The 25,053-nt window shown below is 33.9% G+C and overlaps 3 protein-coding genes across 12 annotated transcripts; all 3 read left to right on the top strand.

Annotated features, from left to right (window-relative positions):
• Positions 1-1,425: 1,425 nt before the first annotated feature.
• On the top strand, positions 1,426-5,359 carry LOC122309020 (NAC domain-containing protein 62-like). The gene is given in 6 exon segments (XM_043122359.1): positions 1,426-1,852; positions 2,282-2,559; positions 3,663-3,974; positions 4,110-4,535; positions 4,617-4,871; positions 4,873-5,359. Coding segments are annotated over 6 exon segments (1,476 nt in total). The 5' UTR covers positions 1,426-1,689; the 3' UTR covers positions 4,915-5,359.
• Positions 5,360-9,887: 4,528 nt separating this feature from the next.
• Positions 9,888-14,511, top strand: LOC122309019 (NAC domain-containing protein 30-like). 4 transcript variants are annotated; one of them, XM_043122357.1, is made up of 8 exons: positions 9,999-10,138; positions 10,364-10,418; positions 10,673-10,953; positions 11,424-11,720; positions 11,833-12,117; positions 12,194-12,463; positions 12,635-12,904; positions 13,132-14,511. In XM_043122357.1, the coding sequence occupies exons 3-8, from the start codon at positions 10,816-10,818 to the stop codon at positions 13,270-13,272; spliced, it is 1,401 nt and encodes a 466-aa protein (XP_042978291.1). In that variant the 5' UTR covers positions 9,999-10,138; positions 10,364-10,418; positions 10,673-10,815; the 3' UTR covers positions 13,273-14,511. The 4 variants fall into 4 exon arrangements, with proteins under 4 accessions (XP_042978289.1, XP_042978291.1, XP_042978290.1 ...); XM_043122355.1 differs by lacking the exon at positions 10,364-10,418 and having other exon boundaries at positions 9,888-10,138; XM_043122356.1 differs by having other exon boundaries at positions 10,364-10,953.
• Positions 14,512-19,408: 4,897 nt separating this feature from the next.
• Positions 19,409-23,824, top strand: LOC122309015. Of its 7 annotated transcripts, none has more exons than XM_043122352.1 (8): positions 19,409-19,723; positions 20,214-20,518; positions 20,624-21,048; positions 21,124-21,442; positions 21,570-21,601; positions 21,691-22,009; positions 22,203-22,375; positions 23,155-23,824. In XM_043122352.1, exons 4-7 carry the CDS (start codon positions 21,395-21,397, stop codon positions 22,344-22,346), a joined length of 543 nt encoding a protein of 180 aa, XP_042978286.1. In that variant the 5' UTR covers positions 19,409-19,723; positions 20,214-20,518; positions 20,624-21,048; positions 21,124-21,394; the 3' UTR covers positions 22,347-22,375; positions 23,155-23,824. The 7 variants fall into 7 exon arrangements, 6 of the variants coding, with proteins under 6 accessions (XP_042978286.1, XP_042978284.1, XP_042978287.1 ...); XM_043122350.1 differs by having other exon boundaries at positions 19,411-19,723; positions 23,246-23,824; XR_006242318.1 differs by having other exon boundaries at positions 19,411-19,723; positions 21,527-21,601; positions 22,203-23,824.
• The last annotated feature ends 1,229 nt before the right edge of the window (positions 23,825-25,053 follow it).

Below are 25,053 nucleotides of genomic sequence, written 5' to 3'. Positions count from 1 at the left end.
GGTGATTAACAAAATTATAATCCTTGCTCTCATCTTTGAAAGGGTGGGGCTCATTACGTCATTGTGCCAGGTGATTCAAAACCAACTCAAGTATGAACATCCATTAATGCTTCTATGAATTGAACAGTACCATTTAGTAGAGTATTAGCTAGGAAGCAAAGCTGGACGTTCTTGCTATGCATTAAGTAAAGGTACTCTCCACCCATGATTGCAAGCATTAACATCTATTAGTGTTAATTTCAACTTGCACGCACTCTATCTAATTGACTAGCCTATCTTTTTGCCTTTTTTTGGTTCTCTTTCTATAAAAAGGGCACTCATGATATGTTTTGTTGGAAAGGATCCCAGTAGGATCCCACTTGTAATTAAGGAGGACACTAACAATATTCATACATGGAACCATTAAGTAGTACTGAATCTTTGAACGTATTTCCTGTATTGCATTTTCAGCGATTTTATAAATCAACCGGTTAAATAAAAAGTCATTTTAAATAGGACCTCTTAGTTGGTGTAACTGAAATTGATAAAATTGAAAATACATAACATTATTTCTTTAGAAAGAGACATAAATCTCAATTACCCAACAAAAATTTTCCTTTTTTTTTTTTTTTTTTTTTTTTTTTGAATCATGTTTTGAGTATCCTTTAAAAAGGACTATAAAGCCACCTATATATTTTTGGCATGGTGAAACCAACTCAATGGCACAACCAACTCAACCTCAAATGCACCTAATTCCCATTAATTTATACATCATAAAGCCAGGAATAACTTACTAATTGGATTTATTATACTCTTTACCTGATCAGCCTGCTTGTGATCATGCTGGGGTTTGTTATGTTCTTCTCAAAATACAAAAAGTTGCACCAAATGGCAAATAAAAGAGAGAGAGAGAGAGGAAGTAAAGGAAAGGAAAAAGAAGGAAAGTAGAGGAAAATAAAAGAAAGTTGGGGGGGACTGAATGACGTTCGTTGTACCTTCGTCAATGCCTCTCGTATATCTTTCCATTCCTTCTTTTCCATTTGCAATGGAAAAATTCTTCACAACCTCCCAACACTCCACACTCCACAACTTTTTTATTTTTTATTATTTTATTATTTATTAAATATTTAATATATAAATAATAAATAAAAGAATTAAATTATTTTAAAAAGAATAAATTCAAAAAAAAATATTAAAAAAATATTAAAAAATTAAAAAAAAATGGAGTGTGGTGTGTTGGAAGGTTGTGTAGCATTTCCCTTTGCAATGTGAACGCGTCATGAGTTTTCACACGTACTGCCCTACCAGACACTGACAGCTTCCGTGGCAATGTCTCATTTGCTATTCAGCTCTGTCACTACGCAAACTTCCTCGCGACGCTTCCTTCTTTCCCAATTAATGGCCGTAATTAAACAAGAATACGAGGGTAAAGGCCCCGGCGCGGTATATACCAGGAATCCATACGTTGTGTATTATAAATACACGCGTCCGCCCCCAAACTCCTTCCCTCTTCCTCTCGCTCTACACGTTTGCTTAATCCACAACCTCAAGTCCAATGGCTGGAGCCCCAAATTGAAATTCTAGAATCTCTTCTGATACCGATTTCCTTTTGTTTTCTTTTTCGGGTTCAACCGAAAAGACCTGGATCTCAGTTTTGTTTGATCTTTATCTGTCTCCTTCTTTTACTGCGTCTCTCCGTGTGTGTGTCTTATGGCTGTCTCGTTGGATTCGATGCCACTGGGGTTCAGATTTAGGCCTACGGACGAGGAGTTAGTGAACTTCTACTTGAGGTACAAGATCAATGGGAATGACAAAGATGTTTGGGTTATTCGTGAGATTGATGTTTGCAAGTGCGAGCCCTGGGATTTGCCTGGTACAGTTCTTGTTCGTTATTTTCATGATCACGCACCCAAATCCATTTTGTTTAATCTTTTTGACATTTTCAGTTTTGGGTTGTTTAAAATTTGTGATCTCGAGTTTTTCTTGGTTCAGTTTTGCTATTTGTTTGTTGAATTGTGAATTTGGTTTCCTTTCCCTTTGACTTGGTGAAGATATTTATTTCTATGTGATATTTTTGTTTGAATCTCACTTGATAAGCATCTTGATCTGGTATTTTCGTTTTATCATTTTGTACCTTGAGATTCTCAAAATTTAGTAGTACTATATTAATGTGTTATGTAAGCTGAATCTGGTATTGGCACTTCCACCTTGTCATTGAACTCAAATCACAATTATTTTTAAAATTATTCCATTTGATTTTCTCTCTCCTGGCATTCATTTGGTGCTTATTTTCTCGGTGTAGGCCTATCGGTGATAGAGACGAAGGATCAGGATTGGTTCTTCTTCTGTCCACAGGACCTGAAGTATCCAAACGGACGTCGATTAAACCGGGCAACGACTGCTGGGTACTGGAAGGCGACCGGTAAGGATCGGCAAATTAAGTCAGGAGGGAGCGTGATTGGAATGAAGAAGACCCTGGTTTTCCACACAGGGCGTGCTCCTCATGGAACAAGGACCAATTGGGTGATGCATGAGTACCGCACTACCCTGAAGGAGCTTGATGGCACTAACCCTGGTCAGGTTGGTTTTCTCACTGCATTGCTTTTGATTTTCTCTCTTTTGTGCTGCTTGTTGGTTGGTGACATTGAGTTGAGATTTTACCTTGAGTAAATGTTAAACTGAATTTTATGTAAGTTTTACGTGGATTTGTGATAGTTTTGTTGCTAAAATCATGTGGCTACTTAGGGGTTTAAGGACTACTAATGTGATTTTACATGTAATTTTAAACGGTGCTTTTTGATTACTAATTTTCATGGCATATATTGAATTTTTTTTATAATCAACGAGGCTTGAACCTACCATTGGATTAAGGATTTCCTGATTTGTATGATAGAAAATACTGTATACTACACTATCATCCCAATACTATCCTATTGTGATGGTGTGACATTATCAATTGACCCTTGAATTTGTAATTTTAAGAAACAAATAGCTGATCTATCTGTTCACATCAACACATTGGGATGAAAGGGGGATGAGCATGTGGAATATAGCATAGCTCTTGTATAATTGGTGATATATAAAGTTGTTGCCTGAATTGTTCCTATAATCTTAGGGTTTGCTTGGGAACACAACTGTTCTCAGATATTCTTAAACTATTTCACTACTATTTCATAGATATTCTGAGATATTCTTTTTTGACAGGTGTTCTGAGATATTCTTAGTATCCAAACAAGACCTTAGAGTTCATAACCACTTGATTCCTGGATAAGCTACAAAACCTTTATAATGAGAAATAGAATTTGCATGGAAACACATGGCTGGTGTCTTGATTTTGTGCGTTTGGCCAACAACTGATTAGTAAGAAGCATGGACTGATTTTTACTGATAAAGAAAAGAAGAAGCATGGACTGATTTTCATTTATTTTTTATTTCTTGATTTTTGGATGATTCTTGTGATTGAAATATATGTACCGCTTATCTTCAGTCAGCTTTATGAAAGGTGCTTCCCTAAACATCTGCCATACGTCAAATGGCTGTGTAGAAAGACCTCATACATATTGTTAATATATATGTTTTCTAAGTATTCTGAAACATTCAAACATTAGTAATGCGAACTTTTACTCAATGCTCAGACAGTTGTTACATTCCCCTTACTTACTATGCTGATTAAATTCATGCAGAGTGCCTTTGTCCTCTGTCGCTTGTTCAAGAAACAAGATGAGAGTATTGAAGGTTCAAATGGCAATGAAGCTGAACCAGTTGTTTCATCTTCTACCACTGCCAAATGTTCTCTTGAAGATACAGAGTCTGAAGTAGCAATGGATCCAGCATCTCCATCGCTGGGAGGGCAAGCTGAAAACCATGCTGCAAGTATTGACTATTGTCCTGATAAAAGATCTAATGGAGCAATATCTGACACAGTCATACCTGTCAATCATAACAGCAGCAGCTATGGTGCAGAGAGGAATGTGGTAGAATCACCAGTTTCTGAGGTGAGAAAGAAACTGAGAAACTATTCTGTAGTATACGATAAATACCATGTTTTGTGCAAATGAGAGTGCAGGTGTGCACAGGCAATTTAAGTATTTATCTTGTTTGTTCATGTTTCTTCTATTTGTTGTTTGCAGCTGCTGGAATGCTTTAAAATTCTCGATGAACAAGAAATGGAGCCACTAGATGGCACGATGCTCTCCCCATTACACACACAGGTGAAAAATGAGCTAGGATCTTCCTTCACTGATTACCCTAACCTCACCAATCTGGAAAATATTCAGAGTGGGGTGCAGTTTCAACCTGGTTCAAATGAGCCATATGACTTTGACCCTGTGTTCCTAGATCCCTTTCTTAATACATCATATGGGTCCCCATATATCGAAGCTGTCAGTCTATTGGATCTGCCTAATGAAGGGCAGAGCCTGATGAACATGGAACCCGTTCAACCACAAATTCAACCATCTATGGAGAACTTTGTGCAAGGCACTGCTCCAAGAAGATTTCGTTTGCAGTCTAAACTACAAGTGCGGTCTTGTAGCTTAAAACCAGCTACTACGGAGGTGAGAAGTTTGTGAAAACTACTGTAAAAGTCTGATATTATATGCATAGATTATGAAGTTAATTAAAAGGCCAATGTGCAGGAGGGAAAAACTTCAGAGAAGCACGTGCTTGCTGATGATCCTGGTGATGATGCTAATACCACCAGTACTTTGAGTGAACAGCAAAGTATCCTTTCTGATTCCATTGACGACAGCAAAAGCTCTCAAGAGCCAAGTACAAGTACAAGGGCAAGCTTAAAATCACAGGGTAACACTTTGAGACCTCCCATTCGTCCCGCAATCTGGCCATTTGCAATTATGTTCAGAGTATCGATGGTTGTAGTGTTGTTCATAATGTTTGCTTGCGTATGGAAATGTACTAGACTTTGATGCTACTTGACACCTTTTTGTGAATATACTTGGCTCCAGTAGTCTTTTTAAAAATGATTTTAGGCTTACCAGGATAGTTGGCTCCGGTAGTGGTTTTTTTTTTTTTTTTTTTTTTTTTCAAAATGCTACGTTCTCATACTTAGTCCATCTTTTTGTATATATGAATCTTCCATTGCGGAACTTTTGTATTATTTGAAATGATTTTGAGCTGCATTGTGCCTACTCAGAGAACAGTTCGGCTTTCTTGATGAAGATGATGTTTGAAATGTGTGAGTACATTTATGGGGATGGTTATATATTGATTGTTCACGCCGGAGATGTAGAATTGTCAATGCCCCAAGGGAGTGTTCAGTCCATATGTCATTGTTATATATTACACGTGGCAATGTTATATATTAATACAATATTGCGGATCAAACATTTCTACTTTATTATTATAAGATGATTTTGCGTAATAGTTGTGTTTTTGTCAATTTTTATAAAATAAAGATATGAAATAAACCTATGATGTTATCCGCACACCACATTTTTTTTTAAATTTATTCCTATTAAACTAATTAAATTCTTATGCTCATTATTTATATATTATATATATATATTTTTAAATTTATTCCTATTAAACTAATTAAATTCTTATGCTCATTATTTATATATTATATATATATATTTTTAAATTTATTCCTATTAAACTAATTAAATTCTTATGCTCATTATTTATATATTATATATTTGGGAAAAAAATAGAAAAAATAAATAAAAATTTATTTATGATGCTTGGTTTAAGAATGATGAGTAAAATTTTTTAATGCATGATTAAAAAAGAAGGAATAATATTTTATTTTAAGCTAAAATTGGGGAGAGGGAGTGATAGTAATGAAAATTGAAAATCTCAAAAGATTCATTAGTCGTAATTCTTGACAAGACTATCTGTAGTCTTCTATATTTGTACTAACGATCACGATTGTCATATGTTTTTGTCATCCAAATTTTTAAATTTAATTAATAATTATTTTGAAAATGAATTACATTTAAAAAATATTAATAATATTAAATATAAATATGTTCGAGCACCGCAAATTTTTTTCTTTTTTAAAAAGTAAATATATTATTAAAAAATTAATTAAAATAAAAATATAATTTTTATACATTCTATATTTACAAATATCACTCTTTAAAAAAAAAAAAAAAAATCTTACAAATATTGTGTTCCAAAACTAAAAGTGCTCCTACGTGGCCTAACGGTCAAAGTTTAGTTTGCTTCAGGCTTAAGTTTCCTGCCGAATCTGCTGATGGTGGAAGGGTCCCACACACACTTGTGCATGGCTTTGTTCTGTCTATTGACTTTGCTGCCCAGGTCAATCAACTATCTGTATATATTATTGTTTTTATAAAATATTAATTTTTTCAATATATTCCGTAAATAAATATCACTTAGACATCACATGTTCGATGTAAATAATGAAGTGATTCATTTTTTATTTTTTTATTTCATGCTCTTAGCCAATTCTTTAACTTTATTTTTCGACAGGTATTATCATTTTTTGATTTAAATAAAAAAGAAGTAACCCTATATTTTTAAAATATTTAAATAAATATATATTTTTTTATGTTGACTATGAAACGGATTTCATATCAACGACGTGTTAGATGTATGTTAATAAATAATCTTATAAATAAATCTTTTTTTAATTTAAAATGGGCTTGATATGTATTTAGGTAGCCTGCTTAATTGGTAATTACCTTGATGCATCTATTATAAAGCCCAGAATTGGAGCCCAATGGCCGCCAAGGCTTTAGCAAAAGCAGGCTCTTCTCGATGGTGGTCTGGTGCTGATGCTGCTGCTGAGAGCCCATTAACAATAAAAGCCCAAGCTTTAGAGTCACGAGACAACACTTTTAATGGATCTGTTTATGCAGACTTCCGGCAACATTTTTTTTTTTTTTGTTTTTTCTTTGTATTACATTTGAGACAGAAGTCCATTTATTAAAGGAAATTGTAATTCTCGCATATAAACGATCATCTATTTTTAATTTTAAATCCTAGAGATAGAAATTAAAATTCAATTTGTACCCAACAGAATTAACATATGATGTGATTGGTCAAAAAGTAGATTTTATTAAAAACAATGTTAATTTAAATTTTAAGTATGAATAAATCAGTATTGATACACAGATTAGTGCGCAACTGTACTTGTATGTAGCAAAACTCATAATAAATATAAATTATCTGAAGAAGTGCTCAAAAAAAGAAGTCCATCCAATTATGTTAATGGAAATATAAAGTATAATTCACTCCAATAACGTGCTACAAGGAGAATGAATTGTTACTCTATCTAAAAAATTTTATTCATTATTTCTCTCTCATTCTCTCATTTTTTATTGAAAAAATTTAGTTGCAAGCACAATTATGTACTAATATGTACATCAATCTAATGTGATTGGTCAAAAAGTAAATTTTATTAAAAACAGTGCTAATTTAAATTTTAAATATGAATGAATTAGTATTGGTACGCAGATTAGTATGCAACTTTGCTTGTACGTAGCAAAATTCTTCCTTATTTCATGCTATAATGACATCCTATATCAATGTTAAAGAGCCCTAAGTGTGTAAAAAAACTCTTAATACACTCATTTTGTTTTCATTTTCTGATTTTTATTTTCTTGATTTAGGTTATTTTATCATTTAGAGTGTAGATCATAGACAATAGGGAATATTAAAAATATTGGAAGATGTAAAGATATTGCAAATGTGCTAGATAAAAGAAATAATTATGTATGCTTTTTAATATACTCATACTATAATCTCATTTATATTTTTATTTTACTTTGATTTGGCTTATAAATATTTATTGTGTGTGTATACGATATAATTGTATGACATTGTATACCAATAGATATTGTTAATTCATTGGTAGTTAAACTTTAACCATAAAAGATGGTTAAACGTGTATTTCAATTTGTTATGATTTCCAACCTTTAGCCATTCGTTCCATTTGTTGGATAGTATCAAATTGTCTTTTGGTTACCTTTTTACTCACCAAGTTAAGAAACATGAGTCTAAACTTGTAGATGGAGTTTTAAGTCGGTTTCATAGTAAAAATATTTTATCTCATATTATTTTATTATTATAATTTTTTTTTTAATTTTTACATAAAATATAAAAAATAATTTATCTTTTTCAAATTTTAAAATAATAATAATATTAAAAAATAATATTTTATTTAACTTTTATTTGAATTTACCCTCCAAAAGCCATCTTAAACTTGACAACAATTTTCCCACTCGTTGTCTTTGTATGCACGGCAGTGAAAAAGATTCTTGTCTTCGTATTATTTCGCTTGTAGGAAGGTTCTCTATGTTTTGGTTCTTTTGTTTTTTTGGTGAATTCTTTAATGTTTTTGTTCATTTTCCACGAATTCCCCCAGCAACAGTACTAGTGTCACAGAATTTGAATGTTAAATACTGGGTCATTTAAATAAAATGTTATATGGTATTTATATTGAAATATGTGTTATCAATTTTTAATTTCAGTTTTTGTTCCAACTCCCATCTCAGTGACAATTCCAGTCTCAAAATCCCAGTTTTGACTATAAAGAATTAAATTGTAGGGTTTCATCTAATCAAGCATGTCCATTATCCCCATTTACATTTTCTACAAAATTTATTTTTTGATAAGTTTTTTTCTAATAATAGTAAAGACTCAGTATTCAAAAAGCGAAATCAATTAATAAAAAATAATTTTTATTTATTTATTTATATGAATTCATTTTTTCAAAGAGACTAAACAAAACGTGTCCACCATAAAAGAAATTGAAAAAATTAAATTATTTTTTATGTTTTATTTAAAATTTTAAAAATGTTGTAATGAGTAGTTAATAATTAGATAAATAAGTTGAATATTTGAAATTAAAAAATGTTTATATTTGTGATATTTAGATGTTGAGATGAAATGAAAAGAAATAAAATGAGAACATCTTACAATTCAAACGATGTCTTAGTTTTTGTATATATTTTATCAAAAAATAATTTATACAATTTTAGGGTGGGCAGACACTCTGCTCACTTCATTTAACAAAAATAGACAAAACTAAAATCTAAAAAAAAAAAAAAATCTATTTTATAATAATGAATTTTAGTATTTTTTAAATAAAATAGGTAAAATTTTATAACTAAAAAGAAACATTTGAATCTAATAACAGTTAATAAATGTTGGTGGGAGAAAGTTCTAGAATAGAGAACCAAAAACAAATAACATGCAATGCGTAATGAGTTGAAGAAAAAAAAGGGCAATTCTTAGAAAAATGGAGTAAGGAGAAAGTTCTAGAATTATAGGAAATGAATTAGAATTGCATTTAAAATTGGGGTAAAACTTAGGATCCAAGTGGACTGTTCCTCGTCCCCACCCGACACGCTTGGTTCTGTTGTCCAATGAACTACTAGAAGAGATTTTGGACAAGTTAAAAAAAATATTTTCTTTATATTAAAATGGAAAGAATAAAAATTGTTAATAATTGTGTTTTTATTTTTAGAGAATTGAATATTTGTTTTCAAATGCTTAAAAACACACAAAATGGATAATTATTAGAAGAGAAATGGTATAAATTAACAAGTCAACATTTCTCCCAAATTTTCTTATTTTAGCAAAAGAGAAATATCATGTCAAATCAATTATACAATATTTATTTTTTTAAAAATATGACAATAAACACTTATTTATTTATTATATTCTAAATTTTAGAACTAAAAAGCAAAATGGAAATGAAAAAGAACCAAGCACACTTCCCAATTTATTTATTATGTTCCAAAATAATTGTTTTTTTTTTTAATAATCTTATCCAAATGATAAAAAACCACTCAAACTTCTGGGAAAGCCGAATTTAGAAAACCATTTTGATAATAAATTGAAACTCAGAGGACTAAGCTGCAATCTTCGTTGAGAAGCTAGTTGGACTTGCTTTTGACTAATTTCCCCTCCATTTAAGCAAGGACCAACTGCTTCATCTCTCACTCTCGCCCGCGCTTAGACTTTCTTAGTTACTTCCACTTATAATTCTGTTTGTTCCCGAGTGATATGGATGTGTTGTTTCTGAAAATGCTACCATGGATGATATTTGATCCGCCGGAAGACAAGGTCATCGACTACTTCTTGAGGGCAAAGATCACTGGGGATGATGAGTTAGTCGACTTCATTCCCGAAGCTCAGAGTTGCAAATGGGAGCCCTGGGATTTGAAAAGTAAGATACATTCTCCCCATTCTTATAATCAGAGACCCAGAGTCGTGCCTTTTTTTTTTTTTTTTTCTTGCAAAAGTTTGTGATTCTTTGGCACTAGGGAAATGTAGTCTTCCTCATTACGAATTGTTGTTTGGATTTTTTATGTAATCGATTTTTCTTTTTCTTTTTTGTTTATTAAACTCTGTTGGAAAAATTATTAACTGGTTAAGTTGATCATATCTGCAGGCTTAACCTTTTGGGATAACTGTTTATTTAAACTTGCTCTCGGGAAATTAAATCGGTATGAGAAATGTGACACCGATAAAATATTTGGCTCTTCCTCAGTATGACCATTTGATTTTCTCGTTTGGACCTTGAACTTGTAAATTCATCGTTATTTGTTTCTTAATCATATTATTTATAATTTTTTCTTCCTTTTTTAGGTTGTTTTAATTTTCTACCTTCTTTTACTGCACCTTAACTTTATGTTTGAGAGTCCTGCATACTGAGCTTGTGTGGTTTACTAACATTTTTGGCCCTCGAATTTATGCTCAGTCTGGTTAGATTCATGTGGCAAGACCAAGTATAATAAGTGGTGGTTCTTCTCGCCATTGGATCTGAAGCATCGAAGTGGGAATCGATCGAACCGGGCAACTAATGCTGGGTTTTGGAAAGTGACTGGAAATGACAAGATAATCATGTCTGACTTGGGAGTGATTGGAAAGAAAAAGTTTCTGGTATTCTATAGAGGTCGTGGTAAAGGCGAGAAAACAAATTGGGTGATTCATGAATACCATATGACCCTGAAGGACTTTGATGGCACCCATCCCGGTCAGGTTGGTTTAAATGATTGGTTTGTGATATTATTAGCTTCACACTTCTACTTAATTTCAATTTCTTAGTGGAAATTCCTGTAAGTTTCGTTTTTTGTGGATTTTAGACCATATTTCTGCGAAACTTCCGTGGAGGTCCTCCTAAAACGATGAATTATTCAATTAGCAAGGGGTATAGTATCTGTTAAATCTGTTAAATTTTTACTTAAGGGTCAACATAGTCAGCGAGTTGAGGATTGTTTCAATTGGTAATTTTAGCTGTCCTTACTTTTAAAGAGGGAAGTCTCTTGCTTTATTAGAGCGGCTGCATTGTTCTTGTCAAAATAAACGAGGACAAATTCCTCCATTTCATTGTTGCCATGGCTCTAACCTTTCTGATACACATCTATACATTTTTTTACCATGCAGTTCTGTAGTAACCCAATTCGTAGGTTTGATCAGACTGATTCACTTTGTTGATGAACTTTATGCAGAATGTCTTTGTGCTCTGCCGATTATCCTATAAACATGAAAAGGGTATTACAGATCCAAACATTAATGATGCTGGACCTGCTGTTTCATCACCCGCGGTATCCAAATCGTTTCATGAAGAATCAGAGTCTGAGCCACTTCTGGCCTCAGTATTCCCTGCATCAGATGTGGAAGCTACTAAAACAACTGAAAATTGTGATGAAACAATATCCGGTACTACAACAGCTGTCAAGTGCGATGAGAAACATGTTAGTGCTCACGCAGCAGAGAATCAATTGGGAGAACTTACCACAATCAATGTGAGAAAAATAACTGATTTTCAGGTTGAAAGTTTTTAATTTTTTTTCTGAATGTTCAGAAGTGCAGCCGGTTTTAAGTCCTTATCTTATATATTCATATTTCTTTCATCAGACTGATCTGGAAATAGAAAAAATGATCATTGAGCTGCAGCAAGTAATAGATGGTGATGCTTTGAAGCCTTCAACTTCACCACACAATAACCCTACTGTTTCATCAGATACCACGGCTAAATCTTATTTAGAAGGATTACAGTCTGTGCTAGATCTAGATTTGGTATCTCCTCAAGAATGTTTTGACGGAAAGACATTGAACACTATACCGCTCAGTGTTTGTAACCATAAAAGTTATAATGCTTGCGCTGCAAGAAAGGAAGTGCCTAAAGCAACAGCCAGTGAGGTAAGGCATTGAGTTCCTGCAAATCAACAGCTAGTGAGTTAAATGCCGGTTCTGATCGTTTATGTTCCTGTATCAGGATTTAAACCTTGATTATCTCAATGGGAACATTCCAAATATGTTTGGCAGTCAAGAGAATCTCACTTTGGAGTCCATTAAGGACAATGGATCATGCGATGGCCCAGATGGGTTGAGCCTGTTTGAGCTTTCTTTCGAGCCACCAGATGGTGTGTATGATCTTGCCACATATGGCCATGAGTTTCAGGATTTAAACCTTGATTATCTCAATGGGAACATTCCAAATATGTTTGGCAGTCAAGAGAACATTCCCAATTTGGTCAATGCACCGGTAAGTGGAAGCTCTCAAGTACATTTTTTTTATTTTTATTTTATTTTATCAATATTTGCATGTTGAACCCAGAAACTGTGTTGAGTTGTGTCAATTGCAGCTTGAATGTTCCTGCAAATCAATAGCTAGTGAGTTAAATTCTGGTTCTGATCGTTTATGTTCCTGTATCAGGATTTAAACCTCGATTATCTCAATGGGAACATTCCAAATATGTTTGGCAGTCAAGAGAATCTCACTTTGGAGTCCATTAAGGACAATGGATCATGGGATGGCCCAGATGGGTTGAGCCTGTTTGAGCTTTCTTCCGAGCCACCAGATGGTGTGTATGATCTTGCCACATATGGCCATGAGTTTCAGGATTTAAACCTTGATTATCTCAATGGGAACATTCCAAATATGTTTGGCAGTCAAGAGAACATTCTCAATTTGGCCAATGCACCGGTGAGTGGAAGCTCTCAAGTACATTTTTTATTTTATTTTTTTATTTTTTATTTTTTATTTTATCGATATTTGCATGTTGAACCCAGAAACTGTGTTGAGTTGTGTCAATTGCAGCTTGAATGGTGTGACTTGCTAAAATCTTACAGTTAAAACGAATGAGTTTTACATTTCTTATATTTTCAGATTTATTGGTCTTTTGAATCCTAACCTAACATTGTTCCTGACAGTTTGAGTCAACAATTGAAGATTCTGGAGAGATCAGCCAAAAAGAGGCTTCATCAGGGCTGCGAAATCTGGGATCCCACATGGTATGGATTGGAGGGTCTTCAAATCAGATTGAAGGATCTGATTGTATTTCGAAGAATTAATGACATTCTTCAGAAGATGAGTCTTAACTACAGGCTCAATCCTAAAACCTCATAATCTTCATACTTAATCAAGACAATTATTGCCCAACTAGTATCCCAAACATCAACATGTTTTCCTCAGTTTCTAATACACTTCCATTACCTACTCCAATATCTAAACACCATATCACACTATTTTATGAAGCCACTCCCAATTCAAGCTTTTACCATGGAACCATAATTCCACGTGAAACCTCCTTGGAAGTTGTTAAAATGGGTTTTTTCCTGGACATACATTTCCCTCCAACTGATTTCTAGTTACCTCGCCTCTTTCTTTTTGAATCCCATCCAATGCATAATACTTAAAACAGAGAAGATTCCAGACTCGTTACTGTCTAAAACCCTTTTCAATTACCCAAACTTTTCCCAGCCGTCCAATAACTCTAGCACAAACGCCCAAATCCTTTCTCTCATGTTGAAGTCTCAGGCTCGATGAAATACACCAACCAAAACAGTCCAGGACCCAAGCAACCTCCAAAAACCTATTGTGTCTTAACAATTTGAATTTCTCCATATTTCTACCATCGAACCTTAACCTAATGATGCCCTGGCACGGGTACATCCATGAAACCTCCTAAGTTTCATGTATGATATCATCTTAACGATTATTAGAACCACTGATAATCATATGGATGATGCCATATGAAATGATTCCTAAACCTGCTTAAAATAAGATTCTCATAGTCATAGGGATGTTACCAAATCAAATGATTATCCGAAACCTGGTTAGATAAAAAATCAGGTGTATATAATCATATGAAGGATGCCATACCAAATGATTATTTGGACTTGAAAAACAGGCTCTAATCATCATGTGGAACCTGATTACACAGGGTTCTTCTTCTCGCCATGACATTTGCACAAATTCCGTATAGTGTGTGATCTGTGTATTCGATCTGAGATTTCCTGGTTTTACCTCCTTTCAAGAACTTGTCAAGACTTCATGGAGTAATTCCGCGACTATATTTATGGCGGGCAAAAATGCATCACCACGTAAAGTGATCATGGAAGATTAGCAACCATGGAAGATTGACTAAGACGTGTACTTTTGTTTAAGGTACTTTTATGTTGCATGTAAATAACGTTGGGTTGTAATTAAGCTATAGACAATATGTAAAATAAGGTATTGTTCGGTTTGAAGACAGTCCTCTTGGTCATTACGCATGATGACACAAGGTTTATCTTATCTATACCTTCGAATGAGGCAAATCTCTTACTGCCTGGGTGCCATTGAAACTGATGCATCGATTACTTTCTTTGTTTTACTTTGGATACAATCTATATCTATGTGGTATCCCGTGGATCTTAATTGTTACCGTCCTGTGTGACTTCGACGGTGTATATTGCTCAGTTCAGGTCCCCTCCCCTGATCCCCCCATCTTTAAAGAAGCCTGCTTTATAGTGTTTTTTTAACTTAGCAAAAATGGGTCGTAGGATTCTGAGTATTTCTCATTCAATGTGCCAATTTCTTGAAAGTCTTCACCTTTTCAAAGAGACTGGATATTTGTTTTGTTGTTAGATTGCTGGCTTTAAAATTAGTAGGATTATCGACAAGCTTAAGTGGCCTCATTTTCAAAACAATTAATTTTTGTTGGATAATTGGTTCAAGTCAAATGCCTAGGATCATACTGTGGCCCAAGTGATTATTGAGAAATATATATATATATATATATATATATATATATATGTATATATATATAGACAAAAATCTGAAACATCAAACTACTAAGAGCACTAGGCAATTGCCAAGTATATAATTTAGCTAGAATGTTAACTTTTAGCTCTAATATAGACTTTTAGATAAATTAGTTCACATTGAACTAGTTATCTTAAAGTCTAAATAATAATAAAATATTATATATTTTAATAATATATATATTTTAATATTTTATAAACACACTTCATACATTAGTTAATAACTTTATTAAATAAATAAATAGCAAGTCATGCATGATCATAAATGGTGTATACGAATTTAGAGGGCAACCAATGTCATATTGTAAAAAATAGTTGACATTTTCACAATAAATACATCCTTGCTATGTTAGAAAATTGAAAAAAAATACAAAGATACCTAAAAAATTTCTCAAATAGGTAGAAAGAGCTACTATGTTTTGAAATAACACTAACATCCATCATACTCTATTTGCTATAGTGTGGTTTGATAAATGCAAATGTGGCAGTAAGGGTTATGCACAGATGGAAAAACAGATTGGTTAGGTATACAGTCAATGTCAATTGAGATGCAGCAATTGAAGTTATATTTTCCATAGCAATGGAGATGCAGCAATCCTTTAAAGATGTTTGCCTCTGGCATGTTTTTTTATAAGGTTGCTTATGAAGTGATTGTTGATTCGCTAGGTTTTGATTAGATGCTAGCATGGTGGATGTAAGGAAGGTGATTTATGCAGTTGTAGAAACAACCATAACATATGTACCAAACTGAACTGAAACTGTTATTTTCTTGCTTTCCTTAGTTTTATTAACAACCAAAACTGAAACTATATATATGTTCAATGCACTAAATGTGAAATATACCAAAATGTTCCTAGAACATCTAGATTCATAATCTCACTTCTTCCTATTCATGCTAAAACAGGTTCTCTTTGAATTTTGGAAAGGATTTAAATGTTAAAAGGGGATTCCCAGCTAAAGGACAATGAGCTTCAATTTTCAACAATACCAACTTGAAAGGACAGATCGATAGGTCCTTTGGGGATAAACTTTTCCTAAAATATAGAAAGTAAGGACCATTTTTTGTTTTTAAATTAACTAGGAAACATGGCTCAATAGGAAACGCAGATAGAACATAGGCTAAAAAAATAGAAACAGATTGGTTAGGTACCAATCATTCAAGTATTTAAATACACCCAACAGACCAAAAACACCACCCAAAAACACCCAACAGTCTAAACTGCAAATACATTCTAGTCGTGCAATACATTTTTAGGACTGGTTATGTCTACCATTAGGAGTGAATGAACCAACTACATACCAAGAATTGATAGAACACCTTGAAGAAAAAAAAAATAGACAAACAACACTTAATAGATAACAATATGCCAAAACAGAGAAAAAAATGCAATACCATTTCAGAGAATCAATACATAGATATCAAATGTGGAGACCATACAATTTCAGAGAAAAAAATGCAATACACCAGACAACAAACAAAGAATCATCTTGAAGTGAACGTATAACATTTCATCCTCAAATCTATGGAAAAATTTATAGAAAATTTGGTACACGATATCCTGTTAATCATTTCATCCTAAAAAAAAAATATATATATATATATAGCAGAGCATTTACCTAAATAGATGTTGCTGGACGTGGTAGAGTCGTGGATGAAGAATAACCTTCTGAATGATTCATGGAGGAAGTCAATATCAAGAAATTAATTTGACCTTGCAACACAAAAGATGAGATAAAATCAAAATCGGACAAGAGGAAATGCAAAACAACGGCACAGTTGCTTCAATAGAGAAGAGGGAGAGAAGAGTGAGGAAGAGAGAGTAAGAGAGACTTACTTTGAAGAGCATGGAGACGATGGCAACCGTTGGAGAAGGCGACCGCTGGAGAGATTTGGGGTTGTGGGCTGCAGAATGGTGACGGGTTGAAGAAGAAGGCGAGGCCGGGAGAGAAAGAAAAGAAAGGGTTGGAGCCTTGGAGGATTTTGAGGTACAACAAAAAATCGAGGGAAACAAACGGGTAGGTAGTAGAAAACAAATAAATTATTCTTTGCTCCTTGTATAGTGTCTCGCCAAACATGAAGAGGTCCTAAGAACTGCTATAGCACTTATGTCAAACCAATCATGTTTGACTAGACCGTTGCAGATGAATTTTTGTAAATTTGTGGCTATTTTGGACATGCATTGGGCAAAGGCAATGCTCTAATAAAAGTTACCATTATTAAGCAAATTGACTCTGCCTATTTTATTATCGAAAATAAGAAACGATTAATCCTGATAATAGTTTTAGAAATATTGCTAAGAGAAAGTTCTAGAATAGAGAAGGGAAAAATACAAATAAAAGAAACAAATTCTTATAATTTCATCCCATCTCACTTTGAAGAGCATGGAGATGATGGCAACCACTGGAGAAGGCGACTGCTGGAGAGATTTGGGGTTGTGGGTTGAAGAACAGCGACGGGTTGAAGAAGAAGGCGAGGCCGGGAGAGAAAGAAAAGAAAGGGTTGGAGCCTTGGAGGATTTTGGAGTACAACGAAAAATCGAGGGAAACAAATGGGCAGATAGTAGAAAACAAATAAATTATTCTTTACTCCTTGTACAGTGTCTCGCCAAACATGAAGAGGTCCTAAGAACTGCTGTAGCACTTATGTCAAACCAATCATGTTTGACTAGACCGTTGTAGATAAATTTTTGCAAATTTGTGGCTATTTTAGACTTGTATTGGGCAAAGGCAATGCTCTAATAAAAGTTATCATTGTTAAGAAAATTGACTCTACCTATTTTATTATTGAAAATAAGAAACAATTAATCCTGATAATAGTTTTAGAAATGTTGCTAGGAGAAAGTTCTAGAATAGAGAAGGGAAAAATACAAATAAAAGAAACAAATTCTTATAATTTTGTCTCATCTCACTTTGAAGAGCACGGAGACAATGGCAACTGCTGGAGAAGGCGACTGTTGGAGAGATTTGGGGTTGTGGGGCTGAAGAACGGCGATAGGTTAAAGAAGAAGGCGAGGCCGGGAGAGAAAGAAAAGAAAGGGTTGGAGCCTTGGAGGATTTTGGGGTACAACGAAAAATCAAGGGAAACAAACGGGCAGGTGGTAGAAAACAAATAAATTATTCTTTGCTCCTTGTACAGTATCTCGCCAAACATGAAGAGGTCCTAAGAACTGCTGTAGTACTTATGTCAAACCAATCATGTTTCACTAGATCATTGTAGATGAATTTTTGTAAATTTGTGGCTATTTTGGACTTGCATTGGACAAAGACAATGTTCTAATAAAAGTTACCATTATTAAGAAAATTGACTCTGCCTATTTTATTATCGAAAATAAGAAACGATTAATCCTGATAATAGTTTTAGAAATGTTGCTAAGAGAAAGTTCTAGAATAAAGAAGGGAAAAATACAAATAAAAGAAACAAATTCTTATAATTTCATCTCATATCACTTTGAAGAGCATGGAGACGATGGCAACCGCTGAAGAAGGCGACCACTGGAGAGATTTGGGGTTGTGGGCTGAAGAACGGTGACGGGTTGAAGAAGAAGGCGAGGCCGGGAGAGAAAGAAAAGAAAGGATTGGAGCCTTGGAGGATTTTGGGGTACAACGAAAAATCGAGGGAAACAAACGGGCAGGTAGTAGAAAACAAATAAATTATTCTTTACTCCTTGTACAATGTCTCGCCAAACATGAAGAGGTCTTAAGAACTACTGCATCACTTATGTCAAACCAATCATGTTTGACTAGACCGTTGGAAATGAATTTTTGCAAATTTGTGGCTATTTTAGACTTGTATTGGGCAATGACAATGCTTTAATAAAAGTTACCATTGTTAAGAAAATTGACTTTGCTTGTTTTATTATCGAAAATAAGAAACGATTAATCTTGATAATAGTTTTAGAAATGTTGTTAGGAGAAAGTTCTAGAATAGAGAAGGGAAAGATACAAATAAAAGAAACAAATTTTTATAATTTCATCTCATCTCATCTCATCATTATAATTTTTTTAAATTTCCATACAAAATATAATAAACAATTTAATCTTTTCAAATTTTAATACAAAAATAATATTATAATAATATTATATTTATTATTATTTAAAATATTTTATTTGATTTGAACTGTATAATTAAATAGACTTTAATTAGCAGAAGAAAAAGTAATTCTTAAAAAATGGGGTTATAAGAAAGTTCTGGAATTTATAGAAAATTGGTTTATAACTTGCAATCCAAGTGAACTGGATTGGACTGGTCAGGTTGATTATGCCCTCTGTTGACCGGGGCACATCCTCTGTTCAATGGACTCTATAAAAGTAAAGAATTAAAATACTGAAATGTCCAAACTAGCCCGAATAAAGTGCAAACTTGTTTAAGAAGTTTGATTTTTCTTTATTTTTTATTTTTTGAAATCTGAACGGAACTTGATCAACAAGTTAGGAGGACGTTTCGAATATTTTAGACTTTAGCTCCCCACCTGTATAATATGGACCAGTTGCCAACTGCTTCTTCTCAGTATCGGTCGCACAGACTTCAGTTCAATTAGAGTTCTGTTTCTTCGTGAATGTAATGGATGTGTTGTCTCCGAAATTGCCTCTATGGATGAGATTTGATCCGCTGGATGACAAGGTAATCGATTTCTTCTTGAGGCCAAAGAAAACCAATTGGGTATTGCATGAGCACTACAAAACCCTGAAAGAACTCGATGCCACGCATCCCGTTCAGGTGTGTTAAAATGATTGGTTTGTGATAGTACTTCACCTTTCTTCTTAATCTTAATTGCTAAGCTGAATTTCGTGCAAGTTTATTTTGTGTGGATTTAACACCATCTTTCTGCCAAGCGTATGTGGGGGTCCTCTTAATAAGTTGAATTATTCAATTAGCTAGGGGTGCGGAATCTGTTAAAATCTGTTAAATTTTTGTTTGGGCTCATCATAATGTGCGAGTTGAGGATTTCTTCGTATGTTTCAATTGGTAATTTTAGCTATCCTTACTCTAAAGAGGAAGTCTGTTTGGTTTATTTGTCCAATTAAATTAGAACAGGTGCAGTGTTCTTTTCGTAAAAAAAAAAGAGGAAAAATTCCTCTATTTCATTGTTGTCATATCTCTAACCTTTCTGATACACATCTTTACATTTTTTTAACCGCGCTTCTGTAGTAACCCAATGTGTAGGTATTGATCAGCCTGATTCACTTTGTTTATGAACTTTATGCAGAACGCCTTTGTACCCTGTCCATTATCTTATAAACATGAAAAAAAAGAGTATTAAAGATCCAAACTTTAATGATGCTGGATCTGCTGTTTCATCTCCCGCTGCATCATCCAAATCTTGCCTTGAAGATTTAGAGTCTGAGCTACTTCTGGCCTCAGTATTCCCGGCACCAGAAGTGCAAGCTACTACAACACCTGGAAATCTTGATGGAACATTATAGGTCACTACAACACCTGTCAAGTGTGATGACAAAACAGTTAAGTGCACATGACGCGGAGAATCAGTTGGGAGAACTTACCACTACCAATGTGAGAACAGAATTGATAAAAACAGGTTTTAATTTTTTCCCGAAAGTTTAGAAGAGCAGTCGGTTAATTAAGTACTTATGTTATCTATTTATTTATTTTCGTCAGGATGATCTGCAACTAGAAGAAGCATCAAAAATGACTTTTGAGTTGCAGCAAATGGTAGCTTGTGAAGTTTTGACACCCTCAACTTCACCACAAAATAGCCTTACTGCATGATCCATTGATCTTAATAGAGACCAAAGTGAGATTCTTTTGACTGACAAACGTATTTTGAATGTACACACTACAAAACTCAAGTGTTGAATCTGAAACGTCATAGCCATATGTGACAAGCTCACTAGCACCATACTGAAAATACGTCTCACAATGACTGCTGTTCAAGTCATTGGTGATGGGGTTTGGATTTGGTATCTCCTGAAGACTATTTTGACGGAAAGACATTGAACACTATAGCACTCAGTAATTGTAACCAAAATAGTTATAATGCATGCGCTGCAAGAAATGAAGTGCCTGAAGCAACAGCCTGCGAGGTAAGGCATCAAGCTCCTCCAATTCAATAGCTAGTGAGTAAAATATCGATCTCAATCATATATTTTCCTACTCAGGTTGATTTGCAGTTCAAGGAAGGCTTAATGATCTCCCGACTTGAGCCACCGGATTGCAATTTGTCCTCCCTGTTCCCTTGGATATCCAATTTGGCATGTCTTACCCCGTCCCAATGACTTGAACAACGGTCATTGTGGGATTTTCAGTATGGTGCTTGCGAGCCCGCTGCATATGGCTGAGTTTTCAGATTCAACACTTGATTTTCATAGTGAGTACATTCAAATACGTTTGTCAGTCAAAAGAATCTCACTTTGGTCTCTATTAAGGTGAATGGATTATGCAGTGGGTCAGATGCAAAAATGGCCAATAAACAAACCGGTAAGTGGAGCTCTCAAGTACTTTTTTTATTGTTAATTACAAGTTAAGCTAAGAAATTTTGTGTTGGGTTGTCTCAATTTGCAGCTTAAGTGGCGTGACCAAAATTGTTATAGTGTTTGCACTGCAGAAAATGAAGTGCCAGAAGAAACAGCCAGTGAGGTAAGGCATTGAATTCCTGCATATCAACAGCTACTGAGTTAAATACCTGTCCCAATCGTTCATGTTCCTATCATCTGGTTGATTTGCAGTTCGAGGAAGGTTTGTGTATGTCTGATCGCCTACCAAAGCCTCCAGATTGCAACTTGGTCTCCCCGTTCCCCCTTGGATATGCCATTCGGCATGTCTTGCCCCATCACCAATGACTCAAACAACAGTCATTGTGGGATGGATTTTCAGCATGGCACGAATGACCTTGCCACATATGGCTATGATTTCTCAGATTTAGAACCTGATTATATTAATCAGAACTTTGCAAATACGTTTGGCAGTCAAAAGAATCTTACTTTGGTCTCTATTAAGGACAATGGATCATGCAGTGGCCCAAAAACAAAAATGGCCAACACACTGGTAAGTGGGAGCTCTCAAGTACATTTTTTTTATTAATAGTTGCAAGTACCAGAAACTGTGTTGAGTTGTGTCAATTGCAGCTTGAGTGGTGTGAGTTGCAAAAACCTTACAGTTAAACGGAATGAGTTTAATATGAATTATATTTTCAGATTTATTGGTCTTTTGAATCCTAACCTTGCATTGTTCTCGACAGTTTGAGTCAACATGTGAAAACTATGGAGAGATCAGCAAAAGAAAGGCTTCTTCAGGGTTGCTAAATCTGGAATTCCATATGGTATGGATCGGAGGGTCTTCAAATCAAATCGAAGGATCTGATTGTATTCCGAAGAATTATTGACATTCTTCGCACGATGGTCCTAACCATAGGTTCAATCCTAAATCTCATAATCTTCATACTTATGCAAGACAATTATTTCCCAACTGGTATCCCAAACCTCAACATAGTTTGCTCAACTTCTATTTCACTTCCATTTCCAACTCCAGTATCTGAACACCATATCAACACTACTTTATGAGGCCACTGCCAATTCCAGGTTTTACCGTTGAACCATAATTCCATATGAACCCCCTTGGAAGTTGTTCAAAAAGGTCTCCAACCAATTTCTAGAAACCTCGCCTCTTTCTTTTTGAGTCCCATCCAATGCATAATACTCAAAACAGACAAGATCTGAAATTCTAACATTCCACCAAAACCTCCATGAGCCCAGACTCGTAGTCTAAAACCCTTTTCTATTGCCTGAACTTTTCCCAGCCGTCCAATAACTCAAGCACAAACTCTATACTCGATATCCCAAATCCTTTTTCTTATGTTGTAGAGTCTGAGACCTGACAAGATACAATTTGAATTTTAAATTAGTCCACGATCCAAACGACCTCCAAAAACATAATGTGTCCAACAAGTTGAATTTATCCACATCTCTGCCATCGAACTATAACATAATGATGCCCTAAAAAAGGGTACATCCATGGAACCCCACAAGTTTCATCCATGATATCATGCTGAAAGATTATCAAAACCTCTGATAATCATATGGATAATGCCATATGAAATGAATCTTAGAACCTGCTTAGTATAAGATTCTTATAATCATATGTATGTTACCAAATCAAATGATTAACAGAAACTGATTATAAAAAAAATTCAGGTACATATAATTATATGAATGACACCATACCAAGTGATTATTTGAATCCGAAAAACAGGCTCTAATCATCATATGGTGCCTGATTAAACAGGGTTCTTCTTCTACCCAACATATTTGCACAAATTCAAGATGGTGTGATCTGTGTATTCAATCTGGGATTTTCCTGGTTTACCTCTTTTCAAGAACTGGTCAATCCTTCATGGAGTATTTCCGAGACTATATTTATGGCAGGGGATAATGCATGACCACCATGTCAGTGATCATGGAAGATCAGCAACCATGGAAGATTGATTAAGAAGTGTACTTTTGTTTAACCTACTTTAGGTTGCATGTAAATAACGTTGGTTTGTAATTTAGCTTCAGACAATATGTTCGGTAATGTTGTGTTCGGTTTGACGGCAATTCTCTAGTACGCATAAAGACATGAAATTGTTATCTTTGTATTTGGAAACTTGACTAAGTTTTGACCGTCAAGATCATAGCATGTCACCTAAGTTTTTTATTGATTCCAGCGACTATAGTATCAGATTTTGGTAGTTTGAGGTTGCAGTGCTAAGTTTTGATAGTTAATTTGGGTTGAAAGATGTAAATATCTTGTAGTTTAAAGGGGTGCAAGATGTACCTTTCCCATAAAATGCTATATATATATGCTGGAATTGATAATGATTTATCTCGTGTTTGTTTGTATAAAGAGTGAGCGTGCTCATTTTATTTTTCTTTTTAAAAGAAACGACTATATCCTTATATTAAATAATTCTTTTTTTGAGGAGGAAGTATTGGAGTTATATGAATTAATAGAAGATCAGTAATGAAAATGGAGAGGAGCAAAACAGGCATTACCCAATCTCTTTAAAATGTTGGCTTTAAAATGTTGGTTAAGCAAAGTTTTAATCACTTTTTAGTTTATTTATCTCTTTTCGTACTTTGATTTCCATTCTCAAAATTTAACCCCATATCTAATTTTCTATAATAATAAAATATTATTTATAATTTTTTTTTTTTTTATCAACGTTTTCATTGGTCAAATTGTAAATCTAACATTCGTTTTTTTGTTCATTATCCAACAATCATGCATTTTTTTAAAATTTAATTATCATATTTTTAAAAATAAACTTTGCCAACGGTCTTAATTTTTCTAGAATCTGACAGTCTTAAAAATCTATTACCAACATATGACTAAAGGCTATAAATATTTCAATATTAGTTGAGATGTGAACAGAGAATAATATTTTTTTAATCAATTGTCTAAAGCTATCTTACATGTGAGATGCCTATTTCAATGTACATCAAAATCATAACGTGTTAAAGAAAAAAATAGATAAATTCGACAAATAATACTCCAAGAGCTCTTCTTCAAATAAAAAGCACAGATTGGTTAAGATAAAAATGTTTTTCCATATTAGAATGGAAAGAGCATCCTGTCAAGAAATAATTTAAGGAAAGAAAACATTTTCAAAGATATAAAGAAATCGTGTTTTTATGATCCTTCCCTTGAGAATGAATGTTTATTTCAAGATGCTTCAAAGCAAACAAAAGGGTTAATTAAGGTTAATAATTTTAAAAAATGTGTGAGAATTACTAATTAGTCCATGGACTTATTCCCATTCTTATCACCTTAATTAGGACCATAAATGAATCAGTCTGTTTGAAAGACTGCCTGATACTCACTCTGTTAAACTTGAATCAAACTCAATTATTGAAAAAATGCTTGTGAAAGCAGATATCCGCTCGATTTGTAAATGATACATACTCAATTAAACTCGACTCGACTCGATTAACTCATTAAGGCTCACTCGTTTATGTTTGACTCAACTCGTTTGCTTGACTCGATTAAAGCTCGTTCATACATATGCTTATGTGTGTGTGTGTATATATCAACTTTTATATTTAAATAAATAA

This window comes from Carya illinoinensis, chromosome 5, assembly GCF_018687715.1.
Source record: "Carya illinoinensis cultivar Pawnee chromosome 5, C.illinoinensisPawnee_v1, whole genome shotgun sequence".
Taxonomy (NCBI): domain Eukaryota; kingdom Viridiplantae; phylum Streptophyta; class Magnoliopsida; order Fagales; family Juglandaceae; genus Carya; species Carya illinoinensis.
Note: the sequence above shows the minus strand (reverse complement) of the source record. Positions and strands in the feature narration are given on the sequence as shown.